Below are 24,017 nucleotides of genomic sequence, written 5' to 3'. Positions count from 1 at the left end.
GCCTTTGGCTCGAGATGAGAACGCTCCAAATGCTCATTAGAAAGAAAAAAAAAAAGGGAACATATTTGCAATGGAAAAAAAAAATCCATAGGCTGACTACATTACGAGGCAGTTAGGTATTTAAGGTTGTTTATTAAGCATTTCCACCCATCTGATCAAGCACGCATGTGACGGATTTGTCTTTTCTCTTTACAGAGAGCTCAGTAAGGAGCTCTGTTCCTGGACCTGTTCCCAGGGTTGTAAACTCATTTTGAGGAGCAAAATAGAGTAAGTCCACATGAAATCTCGACTGCCTCCAACGGGGTTTCCATCCATAAATGATTTAAGAGAGAGAGTGTTCAGTGCGCATGTCTGACATTAGCATGAAGGGGCGTGTCTTGTCAATATAGGGCGGAGAGAGTGTTCAGTGCACATGTCTGACATTAGCATAAAGGGGCGTGTCTTGTCAATATGCAGCGGAGAGTGTTCAGTGCGCATGTCTGACATTAGCATAAAGGGGCGTGTCTTGTCAATATGCGGCGGAGAGAGTGTTCAGTGCGCATGTCTGACATTAGCATAAAGGGGCGTGTCTTGTCAATATGCGGCGGAGAGAGTGTTCAGTGCGCATGTCTGACATTAGCATAAAGGGGCGTGTCTTGTCAATATGCGGCGGAGAGAGTGTTCAGTGCGCATGTCTGACATTAGCATAAAGGGGCGTGTCTTGTCAATATGCGGCGGAGAGAGTGTTCAGTGCGCATGTCTGACATTAGCAGAAAGGGGTGTGTCTTGTCAATATGGGGCAGAGAGAGTGTTCAGTGCGCATGTCTGACATTAGCATAAAAGGGCGAGTCTTGTCAATATGGGGCGGAGAGAGTGTTCAGTGCGCATGTCTGACATTAGCATAAAAGGGCGAGTCTTGTCAATATGGGGCGGAGAGAGTGTTCAGTGCGCATGTCTGACATTAGCAGAAAGGGGCGAGTCTTGTCAATATGGGGCGGAGAGAGTGTTCAGTGCGCATGTCTGACATTAGCATAAAGGGGCGTGTCTTGTCCATATGGGGCGGAGAGAGTGTTCAGTGTTCAGTGTTAACTGACGTTAGCCGAAAGCGATTGAATCATTGACATGGCGGATAAAAACGAAAAGCGGAAAAAGGCAAGAAGCAGGACCCGTGTTAATATAGGATCAGCTTTCCAGCGCGGGAGAGAACTGAACGTCTTCCGCGTTAAATGGAGCTAAACCTTTCACGGTACAACACACGGTACTACAAAAACACATTTGTATTACCGTAGTGTTACACATTGAGATCTTTTATTGATAAAAATATACCCTCAACCAGCCGCCCCAGCAGGCTCTGCCATAATAGTTGCCTGGGTTACGTATGTACGTGTGGGGCGGAGCTAAAACAAGGGCGACACCCATTTGGGTTAGGGGCGTGTTTTTTTTAATGATTTCGAATGACAACATTGGCTTTCAAACATCGTGCACCCACCTTTAATGTGTCCTTAATCGGAAAATATGAAACGAAAAAAAAAACAACATTTACTTTAAAATGCTGCAAAGACTCTTAGTCACATGTTGTGCCTATATTAGACAATTAAACACGACAGCAGTTGATGGGAAAGTGCAAAAAACTGCAGTTTTCGAAAGTTCAGTTGAAGTGAATGTTGTGTTTGATAAAAAAAAGTCTTGTAGTAAAGTTGTGTGTAAATATTTTCCCAGCCAAGCTGAATTAAAAAACTTTTTTGTGCCAGATTTCATAAAAAATATCTGTGATGCTAGTCACATCTTGTATATACTTATAAATACACTATAGGGCCTAAGTTTGTGGACAATCTGATCATTCAGCCACAAGAGCATTAGTGCAGTCAGACTCTGGGGTTCAGTCAGTGTTCCAGTTCATCCCAAAGGTGTTCAGTGGGGTAAAGTCAGGGCTCTCCGGTTCTTCCACTCCAAACTTCACACACCATGTCTTCATGGAGCTCTGTGCTTTGTGCACAGGGGCGTTGTCACATTGGAACAGTGTTTGTGCCTCTTAGCTCCAGTGAAGAGAAATTGTGGCATTAGATAAACAACAAAACAAATGAAAAGCGTATCTGGATTAAATGTAGCGATGCCCACGAATACGTGAAAATATAATGCAAATAAACCAATGCAGCTCATCAGCTACCGTAGACAAACTAACTGCTCTGCAACAGGCTGCCGTTACCTTTGTCTTAACAATTTAATCCCGTGAAATGCCTTGTTTGTTTCGGATCGCTTTATTTCTAATCATTAATAAAAAATGACTCGAATTGGAAAGAAAATTTCATTCCGTTTGTGTTTGCAATTAAAATAAATAAGCAACGTAAGTGTTGTGTAACCTGTGTATAAACATCTGCAAAACCTCACCTGCGATTACACAATGCAGATCGATTACCTTATTTGTCACCTTATATGCAAATGTACATCAACCCAGAAGCTCTCAGGATAGGAATGAACTGGATTTTCCTAAATAACATGTCCTTATTGTGTAAAAGCACCTGAGAGGGATTTATGAATAAATTTTGTTCGTATTCGGTTTGATTAAAAGAAACGTTTCGATAAAGGCCCAATGTGTGAATAATCACGTCTGTCATCCAGAAAGAAGCAGTCCAGCCTTGATTGTGTGGCTTTAGACGTGTGTAGTGTTACAATGGTTATGACTGACTGAAGCCCTTTTAACGATAATTACAATTTAAAGCCATTAATGACAGAAAGCTCGCAGGAGCAAATTAGCCGTGCTCAAAGAAAAGTCTTCTAGCTGCTCCAAATTAATCAGCGCTCTTTTGTTGTTTGGTGACACATGTTTCTGTTCTTACCGTCTGCGGCTGTGCAGCGGGATGCCAGTTCCCAAAGCACCAGGCCCACGGCGTACATGTCTATCCTGAGAAAGGCATCTCGCTGGAAATTGATGGCCCCCTCTAGCACCTCGGGAGCCATGTAGCGTCTCGTTCCCACCTACGACACATCACAGAAGACGGTACTGATGTGCGTGAAGCTGCCGTTCTTTGCGTCAGAGATCCGATAATTCATCAAGCGATTATCGAGCGCTGTGAGCGGATTCGGGTTATTAAAGAAAAGAAATTTGAACTGCGAACACTTGCGCTGCATTTCGGCTTATCTTACTTCTAAATATTAAAATAAATATTCACAATATTAATGAAAATATAAACACCTTCACCTTCCTAAGCTTTAGGGAGTGCGTTGGGACTGTAACAGCCATTATAAATGGAATTCGTTTTCACAGACGTCAGAAACGTTTTAGCTTAGCAAAATAAAATAAATAAATGAAAGAAATCAGAATTTGGACATAGACAGAATACAAGATACAGGATCAGTAACACACTGCTTAAACTGCCTTTTTTAATGTTTAAATAGAGCTGAAGAGTTAATTTGAGCAAACAGCTACATCTTTCTCTGCTAGCGCTACTCACTTGTCCATGTGTGTCTCCGGCAGACTTGCCGGCCTCGAACCTCAAGGCCAGGCCAAAATCAGCGATGCAGGCTGTCAGATTAGCCTTCAACAGCACGTTCTTACTCTTGATATCCCTACACACACGTACACACACACACATACACACACGCTAAGTGAGTGCAACTCTAAACTAATTCTTCCTAAATCGATAAATGCACCGAGCAGAAAAGCTAATGCCGTTTAATCAAGGTCGCAGGACTCTTGTTTGATCTTAGTTCGATCTTTTAATATTAATAGACCGGTCATAATGTCCTGGATATGACAAAATCTTTGTGAACAAACCTGAATGATATGCGATCGTAAAATAATGCAAAAACACACAGGGTCAGGAAGGTGTCTGGAGGTGCTAACCTGTGAGCAATGGCCGGCTTGTGCCGGTCTCGGAGGCCAGGGACATCAGCATGAAGGTACGCTAGACCTCGTGCCATGGTCTGAGCGATGTGGCAAAGCTCGTTCCACGTCACCACGTTGGCTTTTAAATAGTCAGTCAGCGAACCCTGCGGAAACAAGAATCTGTGAGCGACTTCATGTAGGACACCTTGTATAGAAAGGGTTTTACCAGGCGAGCATCCGCTACAAACAATGTTAGAGTAGGAGGTAGCAGTTGCTTTGTAATGACTCATGCTGTAATTTAAATGCAGTAGGATGATAGATACAGATCATTCAGCTTAAACTGCAGTGTTAATGGTGATACTCTGCATCGTTTTAGTCCGAGAGCATGTGAAATCGAGCCCTGCGTGTTTTGTATCGATGACAAAACGCACTTGATGAAGTCATTTTTAGCTACTATTAAAAAAAGGACATATACTAACCACTTATAGCTTAAAGGTAGCTTGTGTTTCTATGTCTACCGGTCACATGTGATGACTCACGAATGTTTTTTACAGGCCGTACTGAATCAGGATCACGACTGTGACATAAGTCCTCTTCTGCTTCGTTGCTCTGAGAGTTTCAGAAACAAGCTCAAGATTAAGATGAATATTTTAAATATATATTCATTCATTCATTTTCTACCGCTTATCCGAACTACCTCGGGTCACGGGGAGCCTGTGCCTATCTCAGGCGTCATCGGGCATCAAGGCAGGATACACCCTGGACGGAGTGCCAACCCATCGCAGGGCGCACACACACACTCTCATTTACTAACGCAATCACACACTACGGACAATTTTCCAGAGATGCCAATCAACCTACCATGCATGTCTTTGGACCGGGGGAGGAAACCGGAGTACCCGGAGGAAACCCCCGAGGCACGGGGAGAACATGCAAACTCCACACACACAAGGTGGAGGTGGGAATCGAACCCCCAACCCTGGAGGTGTGAGGCGAACGTGCTAACCACTAAGCCACCGTGCCCCCTTTTAAATATATATGATATATAAAAGTCCTTAAGAGCCCCATGAGAACTCCATATGAACTCCTTTGAAAGGGTGCTGTGGAATCTGGCACTAAGACTTTAGCAGCAGATCCTTAAGTCCACGATGTTGTGAGGCGGCGTCTCCGTGGATCGGACCTGCGTGATGTGGAGTCTGTTGGTCAAGTCGCTCCTGAAGTGTTTTTTCAGTGTGGCAGAACATATTATCCTGCGTATTATTAGGAAATACTGTTACTGTGAAGAGGGGCACTTGCACGCAGCAGCAACATGAATTCCAAGGCACAAGGTTTCCCAACACAGCATCGGCCATAACATTACGGCATTCACGGTTTCGTTACCACGACGTAAAGTGGGCGTGTTTCTGGAGGTCATGGAAAAACGCCCTCTTTCAAAAAAGATCATACCTACGATGGATAATGAAGTACAAAACAGTCATACAGGTAGATTTTATATTTTATACCTATTTATTTATTATGCTTTATAATCTTACAGTTAAGCTATTTTCAAAAACAAATAAACAACCAAAAACTACGGTTAGGTTTAGGGTTAGATTATCAAATAGGCCACGCCTGTCCGATGACGCAATATCTGTTACGCTGTTCTGAAATCCCTGGTGCATCCCGTGACATTACACTGTCTCCGCTGGCTCTCCTTTATCCCATAGTGCATCCTGGTGAAATCTCTCTCCCAGTTAAGTCCACGTGATGTAAAAGAAAACGTGATGCGTCGTCCCAGGCCACCTTTTCCCACATGCCCATTGTAGGAGCTTTCAGTGGTGTACAGAGGACACCACTGCTGCTTAATAAAATCTCACCCATTGACAGGTATCATTTTAACAATATAGTCAATGTTATTCACTTCACCTGTCAGTGGTTTGTATAAATTACATGAACGATAGAAATCTTGCCAGAAAACTGACCTCTTCTCTAGATTACGTTACCTTTTCGTGGTAAGCTGTAATGAGCCACAACTCGGTGTCCAGGCTGACCCCTCTTTTCTCCGCACCGATGAAGTGGAGGATGTTCTCGTGCCTCATGCCAGGAACGTTGTATATTTCATACTCGTTTTGCCAAGACTGCTTATCCTGAAAAAATGTGCAATTAAGGTAAGAAACTTAGATAAGACACTTTGTGACATCGGTGAAGTAATTAGGTCCAGTGATTATGTTAAAGTAAGGACAGGGAAATGATCCTATATCTAATTTGAAAAGAAGTCGATAAAGGCAACTGATGTGCATGAAAATAGAAAGTGTAAGTGTAATTTCATAGTTAGGTTTATAGCTGATGGCGAGTAAAAATGCTGAACTCTCTCGGTCAGCTAACTGCCGCTTGTGGAGAAAATAAGCTCGGTAGATTAGCTCGGCAGCTTCGAAAGCTTTTCACATGCCTGAATGGGGAAGATCTTGACAGCCACGTAGTCGTTAAGCAGCTGTGCTTTCCACACACAGCCGAACCGACCACGGGCTTTAATCTCCAACAACTGCAGCGGCTTCTGGCCGAGGATGGGCGAAGGGGGCATGGGGCCAGGGTCCTGAAACACACAGAAAAAACAGAAAGAAATGGAACTGGGGCAGTCTTACGGACACAGCGAGGTTGTGCTCATCTGAACTTTTACATTCATTCATGTGCTCGTATGAACTTTTACATTCATACGTATTTTCTCAGCCTTGTGTTTGTGACCACGTGTTGGGTCACGTGAGATGTTTAAAGGGTTGTATGTTTTCTGTAGATACAACTGTTATCTGATTGAAAACTGGAGCAGGTTTTGTTTCATGCTTTACGAAAAAAGCGATCCAGTGCTTGTACAGTCAGTAACAGACTTCTAAGTTGGTGAAGCGTGTACATACCAGCTGTAAATAGGGTGATGGGGAGCTGAGCCGGTTTGAAAAGCTGACTGGGAGCAACGGAAAGAATCGGATAGCGGATAATGACATATGAATCGATCGATATCGTAAACTTACACAGATTGTTAGATGACCGTTCGTGTTGCTTATCGTTTTTATTTACCTCTGGCCCCTGTGACGTGTTGCCATTCTACGTGTATAAGTGATATAAGCGTGCGCGTATCCGATGTAAACGTTCTGACCGGTTAATCTCTGCTAGCTGACAAACAAATGGCTCTGCACAAATGGCTCACATGAGCTAACCCCCACCTGTAAATCGTGGTCAGTGAGTGTTGGCTGGCTCACACACAGCTCCCCTTGCTATTGTTTCAGTGTTGCACTGAAACCAACATTTCCACGGTAAAGGCAAACGCAGTGGTAAGACTAAAACATTGGGTGGTTTTGTTGCCAGGTTCCTGTGCTGATGCTGATACTTGACAAAAGTAGGTCAAATGTAGAGCAGCTACGGTGGCGTACTTGGCCTAAATTTCATCCAAAAATTGGATGTGGCACCCCTGAGTTGAGAGAGAGATCCAAAGTATATGGATCTGGGTTGTGTACCACGTTCCGTTTGGTCCTCCAGGAATTTTCCACCAGAGGAAAAAGGAGATGAAGTGACTGGAAGCGGGAACGAGACGGGCTGAAAGGGCAGAACATCCATCATGCGAGGGAGGAGGGGAAGCAGGAAAAAAAAATAAAATAAAAAATCAGTCAGGGCAGGGGAGAAAGGGAATACGTCTGAGATTGAGTTGCGTTAACTGTTACCCAAAACGAGCCCTGAAAGAGCTGACACAGAAACGAGAGTGTCGACATGAAGGAACGAGCTCCGTGGTGGGAGGAACACAAAGAAAAACACACGCCCCAAAGCCTCCACTATGTCCTGTCACACCAGACACAATAGCCTGGGTTATGGCAAAAAAAATGACAATGGCTCTTTATTGCACTGTTACAAAGTGTGGCTTTTACATGTGCTGCTCTTCTGTAATTTAAGAGTGATCTTTCTCCCCGGACGCCTGAGGTGGTTAGACGTTAAGTCAAACAATCCTAGACCTAAGCAGAAAATGGCCAGGAGGATCTGAGGTGTTTATTGTCATGGACTCAGTACATGGAAACCGGGAGAATACAGTAATCTAAAACGGTGTGATTCCAACAATCATCGATGGTTTTATCTGATCCTATTAGACATCAGCTTGTAATCGTTTTTCTCGGTGATTAAAATGAGTTGCATTTTCATGAGATGTCTGAACCCGTATATTTGCATCATACCGTCATACAATTATCTTATCTTTATTTTAAAAATTCTTCTCCAGCACGTATTCGAGGTCTTAGCTTCCGAACCGAATGTTTAATATCTGGGGAGGGTCACTGGTCCTTAAAGTGAGGTGACACCTGCGTAGAAAATCCCGGATATGTGTATTCGTATGAGACTAAAAAGATCAGATGGTGGACGAAACGCCGGCGATTCGTAGTAGGAAATAAATCCGTCACCGCCTCCTGACCAATCAGATTAGAGAATTCAGAAGTGCCGTTGCTCATAATATACCGTGGTTATGTTTAACGTTAACGTAGACGTTTTTAACGCCTTTGTGTGCTACGGAGACCTGAGAGAACTCTGAGCCCGGAAAAGAATTTCGTCTTTGTAAGCTCGTTCTTTGCATGCTTGGAAGCGTGCATACAAAAAGCAAGGCATCGCTGGTTTACATGCAGCTTAATTAATCTTCTGCTCGATTCCAATGAAATACGTGGGATTTTTGGTTTCTCCGTGCATTGTAAAAACAAACAAGAACACAAAAAAGAATCTCGGTGTGCTAAAGCATAACAGACTTTCATGTGTGCAGGGATCAACTAAAAAAAACAAAAAAAAACAACAAAATCAGACGTTTTCCACCTTATTCTGGAAAAAACTCATTCGTAAATGCTGTTACTCAACGAAAAAAGGAAGGAAAGGAAGCAGGAACCAAGACTCTCTTCAGACAGATGAGAAAATTAGACTTCTCTTACCTCTACCATGATATGAAAGGCGTGCTAGTCGAGGGGAAAGGAAGGAAGGAAGGAAGGAAGCAGAGAGGAAGGTGTTAGTTTGTGAGCGAGTGTGAGATCGAGACAGATGGGATGGAGAGAATCTGGGTCAAATGTAAATCCGACTTGGCCTGTTTAACAGCGCTGTCGGCTGGTCAGAGTTAAACACTGTTTCAGGTGAACGTGGGGATACGGCGAGTCTCCGACTACGTCGTACTACAACAGACGGCTGACAGGACAGTCGTGACACCCGAATGCGAACGGCACCGGGTGTCTTCGTCTGGATTGTGTACGGTGTTCATCTTTCATGAATGTGTTTCAGGATACGTGACAATTGGCTAATTGTGGTTTCATGACAGTAGCTAAATATATAATTTTGTTTTGCTTCGGAATGCTGACGTCTATGGTGACTTTAATCTGGTTGAAATGACGCTTTCTTTTTTTTTTAACTTGATTGTTTGAAAACATCACGAGAATACCGTCACGTCGAGTCCGAAGGGTTTCAGACTTGATATCTGTTAAATGTAGGTCATATCTATAAAATACAATTTGTGATGAATGACTAAGGGGTGCTCTATTTTTTTCTGTTCTCCAGAGAAATAAAAAAAAATGGACACAAAGCAGTTCTTAAAGGTGGGGTCTCCGTTGTTTGAGAAAAGCTTCAGAAAACTGAGTCGGGCCGCCACACAAAACAAAAACAAAACTAACGTGTAGCCGATGAGCAGAAAGGGGCGTGTCTTGTCAATATGGGCGGAGAGAGTGTTCAGTGCGCATGTGTGACATTAGCAGAAAGCGGTTTTAACATTGACATGGAGGATAAAAACAAAGAAAGAAAGAGAAGAAAGGCTTACGATAAGGTAAGAAGTAGGACGTGTTAATATAGGATCAGCTTTCCAGCGCTGGAGAGAACTGAAGGAGCAGGAAGGCCTGCGATGGGACGCCGAGGCGCTTTTTTCCTTCTCGATAGGTGAGTAACGTTGGTTTTGCTTTGTTACACAGAACTAATATATGTCTTTGTCCTTTACATGATTATGCTTGTGTGTCATTTTTGCTTGTTTGTTTATCTGCAATCGTATTGTTCTTCCCTTCAGCTATGATAAAGACATTTCTTACCATTAGTTGCCTGTGTTACATATGTATGTGTGGGCGGAGCTATCAATACAGGGGTGGGACCTATTTGGGTTGGGGCGTGTTTGTTTTGGTGATTTCAAATGTCAACATTGGCTTTCAAACAACGGAGACCCCACCTTTAAGTAAGTAAAATAAAACTAATATAGACGTCAATATTCTGTCCATCAATACAGGCTGGACGATAAAACTGACAGTCCGACGATCAACGTCACAATGGCTACGTAAATATCTAGGGTTATTGTACGAATTGTCAAATAAGGAACTGCTGTCACTCTTAATTAAGAGAAAGAGAATGAGTGAGACAAAGAGTGTGAAAGACTTAAAGTGAGAGAAATGGTGAGTCTTGATGCGCTTTCTCATGGCGCCAAAAGTATCGTCGATGTCGTCGGTGTTTCATTTCCCTTTTTCGTTGCGGGAGAGTTTCGATTTCTTTACGAATTATAGAACTTTTCTGAACCCATGGAAAGCCTGGATTGGTTGAGAGCAGGAAGCGTGTAAACGTGTGGTCTCTGTAGCGTCTTTGTGTGGAAGGGAAACATCGCAGGATGCATTAGGGCTGAAAAATAAATGTACGATCAATAAAAATAATGAATATGTTTGGGAAACGGCTTTTGATTGCCTAAATGGGCTAAAGTTTAAAACAATTAGCTCCCTTCTCTAGGAAATGTGTAAACCGGATAAGAACGAACAAACCCCGAACGCCGCCCTTGTCTCTTCTCTGTATTTCCGTCCGTTTTCCCTTACGCTGTTCCTTTTTTTTTGGCATGTGGAATGCTGGACATCCTGATTAATCGATGAAATGCTTATGTGTGGTTAAAAATAAAAGCGGTTCTTTAAAGGAGACACGAGCACGAGACGATATGCAGCATACTACTGTAGGTAGATAATAATCCAGTGACTCAAAAGACACTGATGTGTTTGGAGCTGATTAACACGTTCCAGTTTTGTTTTTTTTAATGGACAATTTTGACATATGAAAGTGTCTTGAGGTTAAATCGTTTCCGAGAACGCGAAATCTGTTTTTAGGTGGAAACGAATCCTAGTCGTTAATGACTAAATCCACTCAGGCTGCTGAGTCTTGGGAGAGAAAAGGAAAGAAATTCTCTCGTGTGAAAAATGCTTGGCTTTAATCCACCCAGGTTTTAATTCTTGGAACCGACTGAGATTTTTAGACGATTAGTTTCATACAGTACAGTGCAAAGGCAGAATAGTGAAAAACAGAAGTGAGAGATTTTGATATTCATTGTGCTGCTGGTGGTAAAGCTTCCCGGCTTCAAGCCATAACGGTGACCGCAAACGGTCAGATCCGAGGCAGAGAGGTAGCAGAAGAGCTCCTCTAGGATGCATCGCGAGAAAAGAAACCAAGACAAATCTACTGAAAAGAGGCCAAAAGAGAAGCGTAGAAGAGAGTTGTCTTTGGAAAGAATCTTTGAAAACACGAGCGAACGGAAGCTCTCGGGCCATCGATCAGAGAAGCTCACTGTTCCATCCCGCGCAACACCTTTTTAAAACCTGACCTACTTATTTAAAACCGAGCTTCTGTTCAGCTGCCATAGACGTTAGAAAGCCGGAGAATGCCCCTGTTACACGTCCTGTCAGTGCCCTGGAAAATGAGATCTGGCTCCTGTTTGCAAGTAATAACACAAAACTTCTCGCACCTTCTGTATCTTGCTCGAAGCTGTACTGAAATATTTGAAGTGTTTCAGCTTCTCAAAAAAAAAAAGAAAAGAAAAGGAAAGAAGGAAAGAAAAAAAAAATGTTTAAATCGCAGCATTGCTGAAAAACATGTCCAGACTTATAACAAGTGATGACAAAGAAAAAAAATAACATATTGGCACCTTTTTTTAAACCAAAATTATTAATCTTCTTCGTGCCGTGACTGTTATATCAACAGATTTGTTAACTGAATGGAAAGAAACACGCTCATCTCTGAGTAGAGTAAAAACTATAAACAGCACATTGCTTTACACGTTCTGAGGAATCATTTCTTGTTCTTCCTTGGTCTTGGGTTATGATGCTTCTCTGGCCTTTCCATGACATGAACTGATGTTGAGCGTCCTCGATGTACCTGAGGAATCCGTAGCGAAAGGGCGAAGGCTTTATCGGTTCTGAATCGGGCACCCGTTTTGTTCTCAAACCTCGGAAAGCTTTTCTTTAATAAAAGTAGTTGTGAGGGTGAACTTTTTCTTACTGAAGTACAGTACATATGCAAACACAGTGTTTTTCTGCCATATTTTTTGTAACGTATGTGTAGTGTAGTTCGCGTCGGGCAAACAGATTCTTATAATCTCTGCAGAGTATTTAAATAGTGTCAGCCTCAGACAAACTCTTGACTGAATGTCTGATTCCTACAGCACACGAGCCTGGAAACTCTTAAGGAGTTTTGAAGTCGTTATCTGATTGGTTGGATCCTTTTTATATTGTGCCACATTTGCTCTGTGCCTTTCCACTATGTCCCTTGCGGAAATAGGAAGCGATCGTGAACATGAGGATCCGAACGATGTGAACGCTACCGACTCGTTCGTACGCTCGACTTTTTAAAACGGACCGTTTACGGTCTGGTTTTGTAGAAACATCGACTTTACATTTTCGCGCCCTTAAACATGAACTTAACGCTGAACCTTGAACTTAAACGCTGAACAAACCATCTATGACTGGTTACTTTACATGTCAGTCAGACGGCATCTCGGGTGATCCCTGGCCGATAAAAGCTGCTATGAACTCCAGATCTTCTGTCGTCAGTCTGAAGCTCTGGCTACGCGAAACTTCTTTGTTATTTGTAAAAATCCTGCTGTTGTACTGAATATCAGCATGACTACAATTGCTAATAAAACACCTTTAGGTTGTCAATAAACATATAAACATAGCCATGTTTCTCTTCAGTGTAATAAAGGTCACTAGTGTTGAAAGATGCCTAAGGACAAATTCTTCCAGACCCACTCTGACTCTCTCTGACAGGATTGGACAAGATTAGACGAGAACACGTGCTTTTGTGCTTTTTGAACTTGAACCTGTGAAATGCTGACGAGAAACGTCCAGGCCTTACCTGCGTGGGCACCAGGACGGGCGGATACGCCAGCTTGTGATGCCGATACATCCAAAAGGAGAGGAGGGCGATGGCTGCGATGCCCATGATAGGCACAAGAGAGTACAGGAGGGTGCTGAACAGCGGAGGCTTTTGGGTAAACGGGTTAGACGTAGCTGGAAAAGAGAAAGACAGAGAAACAGGGAGAGAGAGAGAAAGAGAGAGAGAGAGAGAGAGAGAGAGAGAGAGAGAGAGAGAATGTCAAAAACCATGTTTATAACTTTAGGTACAAATGTACGTGTCAGGTTACGTAGCGGATTAATTCTCTGGAAGCATATTACCATAAACAGGCACTGCACAAATGTGGAATAATGAAGTAGAAAGGAAGCACTGGTAGCTGTGCATCACACTGATTTTCTCTCTCTCTCTCTCTCTCTCTCTCTCACTCACACACTCACACTCACACAGAGGGAAGCAGGAGCATGAGTTGCTAACTCGCTAATTAGCACGATAGCGAAAGCGGTTCTACCCCCACTGTGCTCGAGTGTTTGAAACAAAATCAAACAAAACTTGTTAAGAGAAATCGCAGCAAGTCTAAGTGTCTTATTTTTCATGACGTTTGATCTGTGAGTTTTTGTCACTGCCTTTATGATTAGTGCTGAGATCCTGGACGCCGCTCGTTGTTTAAGGATCTTGCTTGCGTGTACTCGTTTATTTAGACGCACGTGTACACGACGTGCTATCCGTCTCGAGTGGAAAAAACCACGACAGCTTCCTGTGTGTGTGTAAGGAACCAGGCGATGGGTTTGATCCAGGGTAATCGTGATACGGCGTCCGTCCCTCTGCTCGTCTGTAAAGCTCATCCTATCCGGGAGTATTTGAACACATCCTACTCAAAGCAACTCCATCCCTTGTTTCTCAATCTGGTCAGAGTATTGGGATTGCCTCACTCTGGCGTGAAAGCGCTCTGACCGCAAACACGCTAAACACATTCCGCTTGTCCTAAAGGTGAAGTGTGCTTAATGGAATTCTCCACGTCCCAGCGAGCTGCTGCTTTTTAATATCTGGGGCATTCTGTATCGAGTGAGCTGATGCTGAAAATAGGCCTGTGGTTGCGTAAGCTATCGCCGCTGCTGCTGCTGCTGCTGCTGTGAAGAAAAGATACCAAAAGCCAGCCAGGATCTGAATGTAAATAACCGCATGTCAAATAATACATCAGATGCGTACTGTTTTGTTAGACAGAGAGAAGAAAATGTTCCCGTCCTCACCGTGCGTTGGACGGAGGAGATGTTTCTCAAAAGTATTGTGCTTACCGTTTCCTGCGCTTGGCGTTGGAATGCCTTTAAAATCTAAATAATGGATGATAAATAACTGGCAGGAAACTCTCTGACTGTTTACCTCTACGTTCTTCGATGTAAAAAGGTATTCGGAGAAAAATCTCGGGTATGTTAGAAATGATGAGCGCTTGCTAAACGAATGGAGGGTCTTTGGGTACATCGTGGCGAATTTTAATAAAATAAAAGTGGTGTAAACACAGTGGTGTAAATTCTTTGGCTACATAAACACAAGAAAAATTGATTTGTTTAAAATAGTTTTCCCGAACGCTTTACTCGACCCGTACGGCGCACGATTGTCAAGAGTCGTTTTCACGGGTTACGGCACATACGAAGCACCGTGGGAATTTTAAAATGATGTAAATTAACATTCATATACAATCTATGTCCGTTATTAAATAGGAAACAGCGGTAAGCCTGCGCATTCCTGCAGTTAACTAATCAGCCAATCGTGTGGCAGCAGCATGCGTTAAATGATCAGGAGCGTCAGGTGGTAATGTTCAGGAGTGTCCGAGTAGAGTTAATTAACAGGTGTTTTACTCCTGCGATTCACAAACATTGTCTGTTGATGCCGATATCTCCTGAAGTTGAACTATAGGAGCTTCGTCCCGGTAATTAATGCTTTTTAAAAATTAATAAATAAATCAAATTCCAGTAATAACTTCCGGTCCGAATCCTTATACGGGCGTCAACATACTTTCGGTGTATCTCACACTGCTTCTATGCAAAAGTAGCTGCCGTAAAACCAACAGAGCAAACGAAGAGTTACGGATTTGTGTATCAACTGTTGGTTAATCTTTGTGCCTGATAGACGCCGACACTATAAGAGAATGACGTGACCCGTCGTGTCAGTTTACACAAGAAACGACCTTGTGACCTTTTCTAGCTTTTCTACGGTATGAAAACACAACTGATAAAATCTAGAAATGATGAAATCTAAAACCCCGCTGGAAGAAACTGTGCTATACTTACTGGAAGGACCGGTTTCGGGCGAAGAAAATATTTAGCCCGAAATTTGCATAAGAAAAGTGTGGGCACAATAAAGACAGTACTGTGGGGTAATGAAAGAGCTGCCATGCTCGAGGCATGGAAACGTTTTTAAAACGTAACTCTCCGAGTGTGAGCCAAAAGTATGAACAAAGTGGGTCACCTTACGACCTTTCTGAGAAACGGCTCGGGATTGTAAAACGGAGGCCGTATCAGGAAGGGATTATATTCTATTCTATGGTGTCGCATGTAATAGCTCCGAGATGGAAATCTACGGACGAGCGGCGAGTTTCTACGCAACTGTTTTTCCTGTGAATCTAGATGGTGGTGAATCTGATGTCATTTATTTATTTATTTTATAAATCTAAGCATTACATTGCTGATTACTCGATTCAGGAAGTTCATTCATTCATTCATTCATAAATACAGTATGTGTGCTAGGCGCCTAAACATGTTCTCTAGTAGCAGACAGATAACTTTCCTCGGCATCTTCCTGCAAATCGAGAGAAAACTCGAGGCCCTGGCCAAATAGTGTGGAATTCATGAAGTTGCTCCGGATCCCCGTGCAAATCTAATGAGATTCGAATCTTTAATATATTTAATCTATTTTTTAAAACACTGTCCTTACTTCATAAATGAGAAAAATAGCAGAATGCTAAGAAAGGGCACAACACACAACACACTCTCACAACAACCCTTTTGTTTCCTTCCAAGGAGTCAACAGAGTTTGGTTCGTGTGTGAAAAAGAAAAAAAGCTAGCTAGCTGTTTAGTGCCGTGACTCACCATGAAGTGGGACTGATTTGACATTTCTGGAACAAGGAAATGGTAGCAGTTTGAGGAATGCTGTCACAGGTGAGCTAAATGATTCAAAGTGGAGCAAGAACACGAGTATTTATTATCCTGATGACGTTTTAGCTACTGATACTGATAGCTACAGGTAGCGCTGGAGTTATTTTGTTATGATTAATAATAAAAGCTGTCTCTGGATTAGTTTTGGAAAATCAATATGAATCGTCACAACACACTAAACATAAGTGATCTTTTAACAAATTTTAAATATATAAATATATATTTGCTTGCATGCAGTATGGACAAAAGTTTGTGGACACCTGACCGTCACACCCATATGTGGTTCTTCCTCAAAGTTGTGTTGGTTCTTCCTCAATGTTGCTGTGTAGAACATCTCAGTTTTCTGTAGCTTTACGTTTTCCCTTCAGAGGCGCTAAGAGACTCAAACACTGTTTCATCATGACAACGTTACTGTGCACAAAGCACAGAGCTCCATGAAGACGTGATGTGTGTGGAAGATCTCGAGTGTCTTACACGGAGCACGTATGGGTGTGATGGTTATGGTGTGTGTATGTGTGTGTGTTTATGAAGAACAGAAAGTCAAGTTTTTGTTTTTGTTCCTTTCAGGTCAAAACGCTTCAGCACAGCTTCATGCTGAAGGGCAGAATGGTTACACGTTTTTTGACCTGAACAGAACACGAGGGTTAAAGCGCACCACGTTCACGACAAAGAGAGGCAGAAACAGACAAACTGACATGTGGTTTAACATGCAGGATTGGACTGAGGATTAGAGCGACACTCCGGAGTGGGAAGTGAGAGGAAAAAAAGGACTCAAGAAGTTTCAGTACCCTTAAAAACTCCACTGCTTCGGTCGGTGATCGGAGTCTTACTCTGTACAGGCTGTGCGTCCGGGTTGTAGAAAAACTTTTCGTTGCACATGTTGCCTTCGCAGCAGCAGAAGAACACGTCTGGGTCCTCTTTCCTCTCCACACACTCCGTGCTGAGAGACAAGAAAAGAAAACAAACGCTTTAATCACGATGATTCAAATCATTTCTGCAAAACTGGAAATGTAATTTCTGTATTATTAATATTATTATGATGATGTCATTTTGAACAAGGCAGCCGGTTATCATTAACGTGTTTGGTGCTGAAGTCTAATTCCCCTTTTCCGTGATTTGTTTTTCAGGTATTTAGTTTTGTCACAAAAAAGATCGCTAAGGAAGGATGATACTTTTCAAAAGAACGCTCGCGAGCTGCCAGACCGCATAAGAGCGGCACACGCCGCTTAGCTCAGAGCAGATAAACGAAGATTAACTAAACAAAAAACCCCACTAGAGGAAATCGTGCACACACGGCTGCAAACATAAGGAGAGTGGATCGCATTCCAGGAGCCTTTTGTTCGGGTAAGTAGGGAGTGAAAAAGAATGAGAGAGAGAAAGAGACCGAGAGAGAGAGGCTGTTAACTTCATCATACACGTGCCACAGGCTGCTTTTTTTTTTTTTTTTATTTAAAGTCCCTTCCAGTTTCAACGGGTGTGAGGTAAACAGGTTCAGCAGCATGCTAGGACAAGCACGGAGAGCGCAGGCGAGTGCTTTTCTGCTTTGGCTTTGTGCCGCCTTTCTACTGATGGACGGATAAGGACAAGCGGATCGTTACCTCCTTTCCCACCCCTATGGTGATAGAAAGGCAAATGGGTTCACGTCAAATCTCGACAAGAAAACATGTTTACTCAAAGGGATGGGATGGGATGCCTTCGTATAAATATTCAGCGTGGAACGTGTGCTATCTTTAGTCGAAGCCCATATGGCTAATGAATGGGGGATTTACCGCTGTCCCTGGACGCACTCCGTCACAAAAGCGTCTGTAATCGACGTGACGTTTCTTTATTGTGACTTTGCACAGTATGATTCTTTCGTTATCCAGAAGCCTCAGGTACTCAAACTTCGGGGGCAAAACTTCTTCGAGAGGTTACACTGGATGATGAAACTTTTGCACAGGTTCGGTGCCCAATGAATAAGCGGGACACATGACAGTTATAGACTAGCTGTCACAACTCTGGGGCTGTAGTTCCTTCATTATTTATTTATTTTATTTATTTATTTATTAGAGAAAGGGCTGCATGAATTTAAAGGTACAGCCCAGTACATCATATGCTCTTTAAAAAAAAAAAACATTAAATGCCACATAATACTGCAGCAGCACTGCTTGGATTCAGTTACAGTGCTCAGGAAGCTGCTGGAATGCTTGATTAATAAGTGACTGTAATTCTTAAAGGTGCCCTGCCACACGTATTTCATTACTTTTGTGGTAATGTCTGAAGTTTACCATGGACTCTGTAACATTTTTTTGTGGGAAATAATGCCTTGGTTACCTTGTTTCAAGCCATTCTAGTGTGGTATAGAAAGCCTGCAGGAAGACTCAGCTCGATTTGCGCCAGTTCTCATGAATATTCAAATTAGCTATGCTGCTTGGCTCCGATTGGCTAACCGCTAGGATATGAGAGCATGACTATTCATTCACCCGGCGCAATAAGTAGCCTAGGCTAGAGGAAATTTGTTTACAATCACCTTGTATTGCGGCAGAACGGCTTCTTCACAAACCGTTGACGTTCAGCCATCCTTGCTGTATAGGAAACTCACTGAGCTACACGAATTCTGGGGGCGCGGTCTCAAGTGGGAGAGCTCATGAATAGTAATGAGCTTAGTCACTCTGACGTCAGAGTGACCAGCTTTTCCAACTGACCTGATTTTCTCCCCTTATTTCTTTTTTTCTAGAACTGACCGGGGAGGTAGCAGTTCGTTTTCACATTCACGACACAACACAAACACATATGGACTTAACACATATCAAAAAATACAAGTAAAAACGGTTTTGTGTGGAAGGGCACCTTTAAACATGAGCGTTTTAATTCATTTTTTATAACGACAGCTTTGTGTATTAACTTGTGAGCTTAATTGCAAATGGTTAAAAGCGCAACGTGACCTTGTGGCATAAGAGGAACACCCCAGGTTTCCCCGGGTGTGTAAAAGCGAACGTACCTGTCGTAGCAGTTGACGTCATCGAGCCAGCAGCCCTGCTTCACTACTGCGACATTCCCTGACACGTTGCGCCATGTGGCGAAGCAGTGCAGCCGCTTGTCCTTGTCACCTACGCAGGCCTCGATGCCGGTGCGGTTGCCTTGCTGCTCTGAGCTCGGGCCGTAGTTGTAGTGCACGCATTCGCGGGTCTCGGAGCGTCCCAGGATGGCGCCTGCACACATAAGGGAAGAGGGACATTTTATCCTGTAATTCGCCACTGCGACAAGCGGCAGCGTGATGCAACGTGATGCGGTTTGCTGCAACCTAAACTGATGAAAGACACGCTGCACAGTCGTCTGTCCAGAAAAAGACTGGAGACTCTTGATAAACAGCAATAGCACTGTCGTTCTTTATACGTCCTTTAGCCGTAGAGCTCTAATAATAGTACGAAGATACATATGATCAACACCGAGCTACAGTTTAGCTCTACTGTAACAATCATCGGGGAATCGTTGGCTGAAAAATGACTGAATTTTAAATAAGATAGAAAACTGAGATACATTTATGAGTCGTTATTTATAAAGTCGGATGTGGGGAAAACGTTGACACGGTTAAATCAAACAGTACACTATTTAGCTTCTGAGACTAAAAGCAGACCATGTGTGCTCCGAGGTGACCTGAAGGGTGGATGGTTACGTCTTCGGACCACAGGCTGTGTGTGTGTGTGTGTGGTGCCTTGCATATCATCTGATGCCTCCTTTGTCAATGCGCATGTTTACAACACAAACAAGAAGCCATTATCAACAGTTATTATCACCCCTGATCTCTCAGGCATCTAAACCTGAAAGCCCTGATTGTTCTGATCATAACTAATTTATACCACAACTAATTAAATTTTTTTTGTGTGGTGGACGGGTGGGTAAAAAACACTTAAGCGTTTAAACAAGCAGGGTGTGAAAAGACCTTTATTAACTTTAATGAACAGTTGTCGAGTCGCATTTACATCTTTAAAACACTTGCTGGCATTTGCATTGAACGACGCTGCCAATGGTTGTCGCCTTGGGGCTGAAGGGACTTGGGGCGACGTTAAGAAGCAGTTGGAGCTCGAGGCCAGGTATTTGAGAACTGGTTGTGCAGGCTGTGAGGAGAGACAGCTGGCGCCGTCTTAGCAGGGGCGTAGAAGGGACGATATAGGTCAAAACGGGCAACTTTACTAGCGCTTGCGAGGGAAAAAAAATAGAGTAGTGTAGTAAGACCTCCTTTCATACACCTTCTTTTTTTCCTTTACTGCGGTTTCATTGCTTCGTATTAACTCGTGATCGGCAATTTATTGGTAAGATATCTCTCAAAGAATTCGTTGGTCATCACTCAGAAATATTGACCCCCCGACACACAAACAAACCAGCACGTTATATTTGCCAAGACCTGTTATATTAGGCTGCTCTCTGGATAAACGTGCAAACGTTCTTCATGTTGTGTGCTGAACGGTGCACCAGCCGTGCCGTACGACAGTACAAATGACTACAGCTTTGACCTCTGACTGCTCGCGTTGAGGGTGGAGCAAGATACGTTTAGAAAGGGAGATGATATATTCATGGATGTCTCCACCCATCTGTTCTGCTGAAACAGTACGATCATATTATCTCATCGGACGCAAAAGACCTTCTCATGATGACGGTGCTATGATGAAAAATCCCCACAAGGTGCAAAGGGGTCGGTGTAAGCGGAGATAGGTGATGATTAAACTAGCTGAATGTGTGGGGTAATTTGAAATACCCGCATGTCCCGAATTTTACTTGCAAATAAGAAAAGTAACTCCCGATTCCTGAAAATACCCAGAGTTACGGACACAGTGACGGTCGTAAGAATACGAATCGATCGGGAATCTTTATACGTTCCTGACGGTGAGAAAGAAAAGCACCTAGGCTTTATTTTAGAAGAATTTATATACAGATGAAGTGTTGCGATAAAATGCAGAAGGAAAAGACTATCAGTGTAAAACCGTTTTAATGTAATCTTTCGTGTAGAAAGTACGATGAAATTAAAATATTTCAGCCGTGTATTTTTCTGCCTCGGGTGAGCAGAAAGATGAGAGTTGACGTCTCGGATTTGTACTTTACAAGCTATTAAAGTCGGAAGAAGCTTATAAAAGAAGTGCGGTTTTTTTTTTTGATAGTTTTTTTATGTTTTATTTAAATTATGAAGGAGCAAGAGGGGAAAAAAATGGGCGGAGCATAGTGGGAGGGGCAAAATTAGATAATAGTCCCCTGGTGCTGATAAACGGACAGGATCCGTTCCAGATATACTACAAGTCGTCTTAATTGGGAATGCAGAGAATTCTTTGAGGAATCAAAGAAATGATGAGGTGATTGTAACTGTAAAGGTTCTGTTATGCATCTTGATTACTGATGAATGTTTGTGCACATTTGACTATCACAGCCGTATCTACTCTCCAGTTCCTCCTTTATTGTTATGACAAGCTCCATTCTTCTCTACTGAGGTTTTCCACCAGATGTTGGAGTGCGTCTGTGGGGATTTGTGTTCGTTCAGATACAAGATCGTCAGTGAGATCAGACCCTGATGTTGTAAGTGTGCGGAGGTCTGGGGTACAGTGAGATCAGACCCTGATGTTGTAAGACTGAGGAGGTCTGGGGTACAGTGAGATCAGACCCTGATGTTGTAAGACTGAGGAGGTCTGGGGTACAGTGAGATCAGACCCTGATGTAAGACTGAGGAGGTCTGGGGTTCAGTGAGATCAGACCCTGATGTTGTAAGTGTGCGGAGGTCTGGGGTACAGTGAGATCAGACCCTGATGTTGTAAGACTGAGGAGGTCTGGGGTTCAGTGAGATCAGACCCTGATGTAAGACTGAGGAGGTCTGGGGTTCAGTGAGATCAGACCCTGATGTTGTAAGTGTGCGGAGGTCTGGGGTACAGTGAGATCAGACCCTGATGTTGTAAGACTGAGGAGGTCTGGGGTTCAGTGAGATCAGACCCTGATGTAAGACTGAGGAGGTCTGGGGTTCAGTGAGATCAGACCCTGATGTTGTAAGTGTGCGGAGGTCTGGGGTACAGTGAGATCAGACCCTGATGTTGTAAGACTGAGGAGGTCTGGGGTACAGTGAGATCAGACCCTGATGTTGTAAGACTGAGGAGGTCTGGGGTACAGTGAGATCAGACCCTGATGTTGTAAGACTGAGGAGGTCTGGGGTTCAGTGAGATCAGACACTGATGTTGTAAGAGTGAGGAGGTCTGGGGTTCAGTGAGATCAGACCCTGATGTTGTAAGAGTGCGGAGGTCTGGGGTTCAGTGAGATCAGACACTGCTGTTGTAAGAGTGCGGAGGTCTGGGGTTCAGTGAGATCAGACCCTGATGTTGTAAGAGTGCGGAGGTCTGGGCTTCAGTGAGATCAGACCCTGATGTTGTAAGAGTGCGGAGGTCTGGGGTTCAGTGAGATCAGACCCTGATGTTGTAAGAGTGCGGAGGTCTGGGGTTCAGTGAGATCAGTCACTGCTGTTGTAAGACTGAGGAGGTCTGGGGTTCAGTCTGTGTTCCAGTTCATCCCAAAGGTGTTCAGTGGGGTTGAGCCAGAGTCAGGGATCTGTGCAGGAGTTGTCCAAAAGAGCCAGAAATCCTCAGCATTATCTTCCTCTGATAACCGTAACATCCCCATCCGTTTATTTCATAATTATTTTATTCCCATTACACCACAGGCACATTGCTGCCGTACTACACTTACGTTAGAGCAGCTATAAGCTACAAAGTTCTCTCTATCCCTCCTTTCTTTACATTCTACCATGTTTTCTCTCATTCCCTCTGGAGAACGTCTGGATGCAGGAGTTAACGAGTGCAGGAAGCTTTCCAGGGAGCAGAAGTAGTAGTAAAAGCCAGTTCACCCTCTAAACTCTCCTCAATGTGACACGATAAATCTCTGACCCATATTCTGCTGCTGGTCGGATGAACACGAGCGCTCCTCGGCTGCTATTTTTAATGAGCGTGAAACACTCAGTCAGCCGGGCTAAAAAGGTAAGCTCCTAAAAGCACACCGGGGAAAGGTGCGACGTAAACAAAGAATCCTCTGAAGGCGCAGGACCTGACGTGTTAAAAAAATACGCTAACTAATTTGTTTAAAAAAGCGTTGAAACCGAACGTTTTATATAAGAACTGCGAGGCTGAGATGTCGCCTTCTCAAGTTCTGCAGTTATGCAAATATACGTGGTGGGGGGTTTGGGGGGAATCTTGTTTAGGTTGTGTGTTTAACTGCTTTAATTCCAAGTCTTGGAAATCTGACGTTTTTTTTTTTTTTGTTGTTGAATCTAATATTTCTCCTGAAGTCCTGACCTTCACTTCCCCATATGTGGCCTAATGTGCAATTTATTCATTCTCTGGCCTCCAGTGAAATGAGAAATGAAACCTAGAGAAGCAAAAAAATAAAAAATCTGTCGGAGAGCGCTACAGCCTTTTGAGTTCGGTGACACGATATCTCCTCGCTGGCTCTGCGGTTTTGCCTTACGGATCGCTTACCAAAAAAGGGACTGAAATTCCTGGAATGGGGATTTTCCTCCACAGAGAATTCGAAGGCCAGCTTTCTCGAATTGCATGCGGCCTCAAAGCGAAACGTTTTGTTCTGTTTGGTGAAACCGTGCGATCTGGACACTATACCTGTGCTATTCTGAGCACTGGATGATGTTGTAATGCAGTATTTAAGGTGCTTCTTAAGAATAAAACAACCTGTGTGAATGATATACGGGTGAAGGTCCCGCTGCGACCGACGGTTCACCCGGCGGCTCTGTGTACGGGCTCTAAACGTTCCAGCTCGGTCTGTTTGGTCTCTTGTTTATTATGTTTACTGTTGATCTCTGAGCTGAAGTACACAAGATGGACTGAAGATATTTAAGTAATAAAAAGTTATCAAAAGGCTGAATCCTGTACTCTCTGCTAGCTTTGCCTCATTTCAAGACAGCGATAAAAATACTGCGGATATG

The 24,017-nt window shown here is 43.3% G+C and overlaps 1 protein-coding gene across 3 annotated transcripts in view; it reads right to left on the bottom strand.

The window, feature by feature from the left end:
- Positions 1-24,017, bottom strand: part of acvr2aa (activin A receptor type 2Aa) — a 42,521-nt gene that overhangs the window by 6,710 nt on the left and 11,794 nt on the right. For 2 of the 3 annotated variants that reach the window (XR_009648934.1, XM_060875721.1), the window contains exons 2-9: positions 19,056-19,266; positions 16,864-17,015; positions 12,926-13,080; positions 6,234-6,377; positions 5,788-5,931; positions 3,824-3,969; positions 3,432-3,546; positions 2,817-2,955 (exon numbers count right to left, since the gene is read on the bottom strand). Coding sequence is in view for 2 of the 3 variants with exons in the window: in XM_060875721.1 (XP_060731704.1) it covers positions 2,817-2,955; positions 3,432-3,546; positions 3,824-3,969; positions 5,788-5,931; positions 6,234-6,377; positions 12,926-13,080; positions 16,864-17,015; positions 19,056-19,266 (1,206 nt within the window). In the remaining variant the exon portion in view is untranslated. The remainder of the gene's footprint in view (positions 1-2,816; positions 2,956-3,431; positions 3,547-3,823; positions 3,970-5,787; positions 5,932-6,233; positions 6,378-12,925; positions 13,081-16,863; positions 17,016-19,055; positions 19,267-24,017) is intronic. The other variant, XM_060875722.1, reaches the window with a different exon arrangement.

Source organism: Tachysurus vachellii, chromosome 8 (genome assembly GCF_030014155.1).
Source record: "Tachysurus vachellii isolate PV-2020 chromosome 8, HZAU_Pvac_v1, whole genome shotgun sequence".
Lineage (NCBI taxonomy): Eukaryota > Metazoa > Chordata > Actinopteri > Siluriformes > Bagridae > Tachysurus > Tachysurus vachellii.
This window is presented reverse-complemented; position numbering and strand designations above follow the sequence as displayed.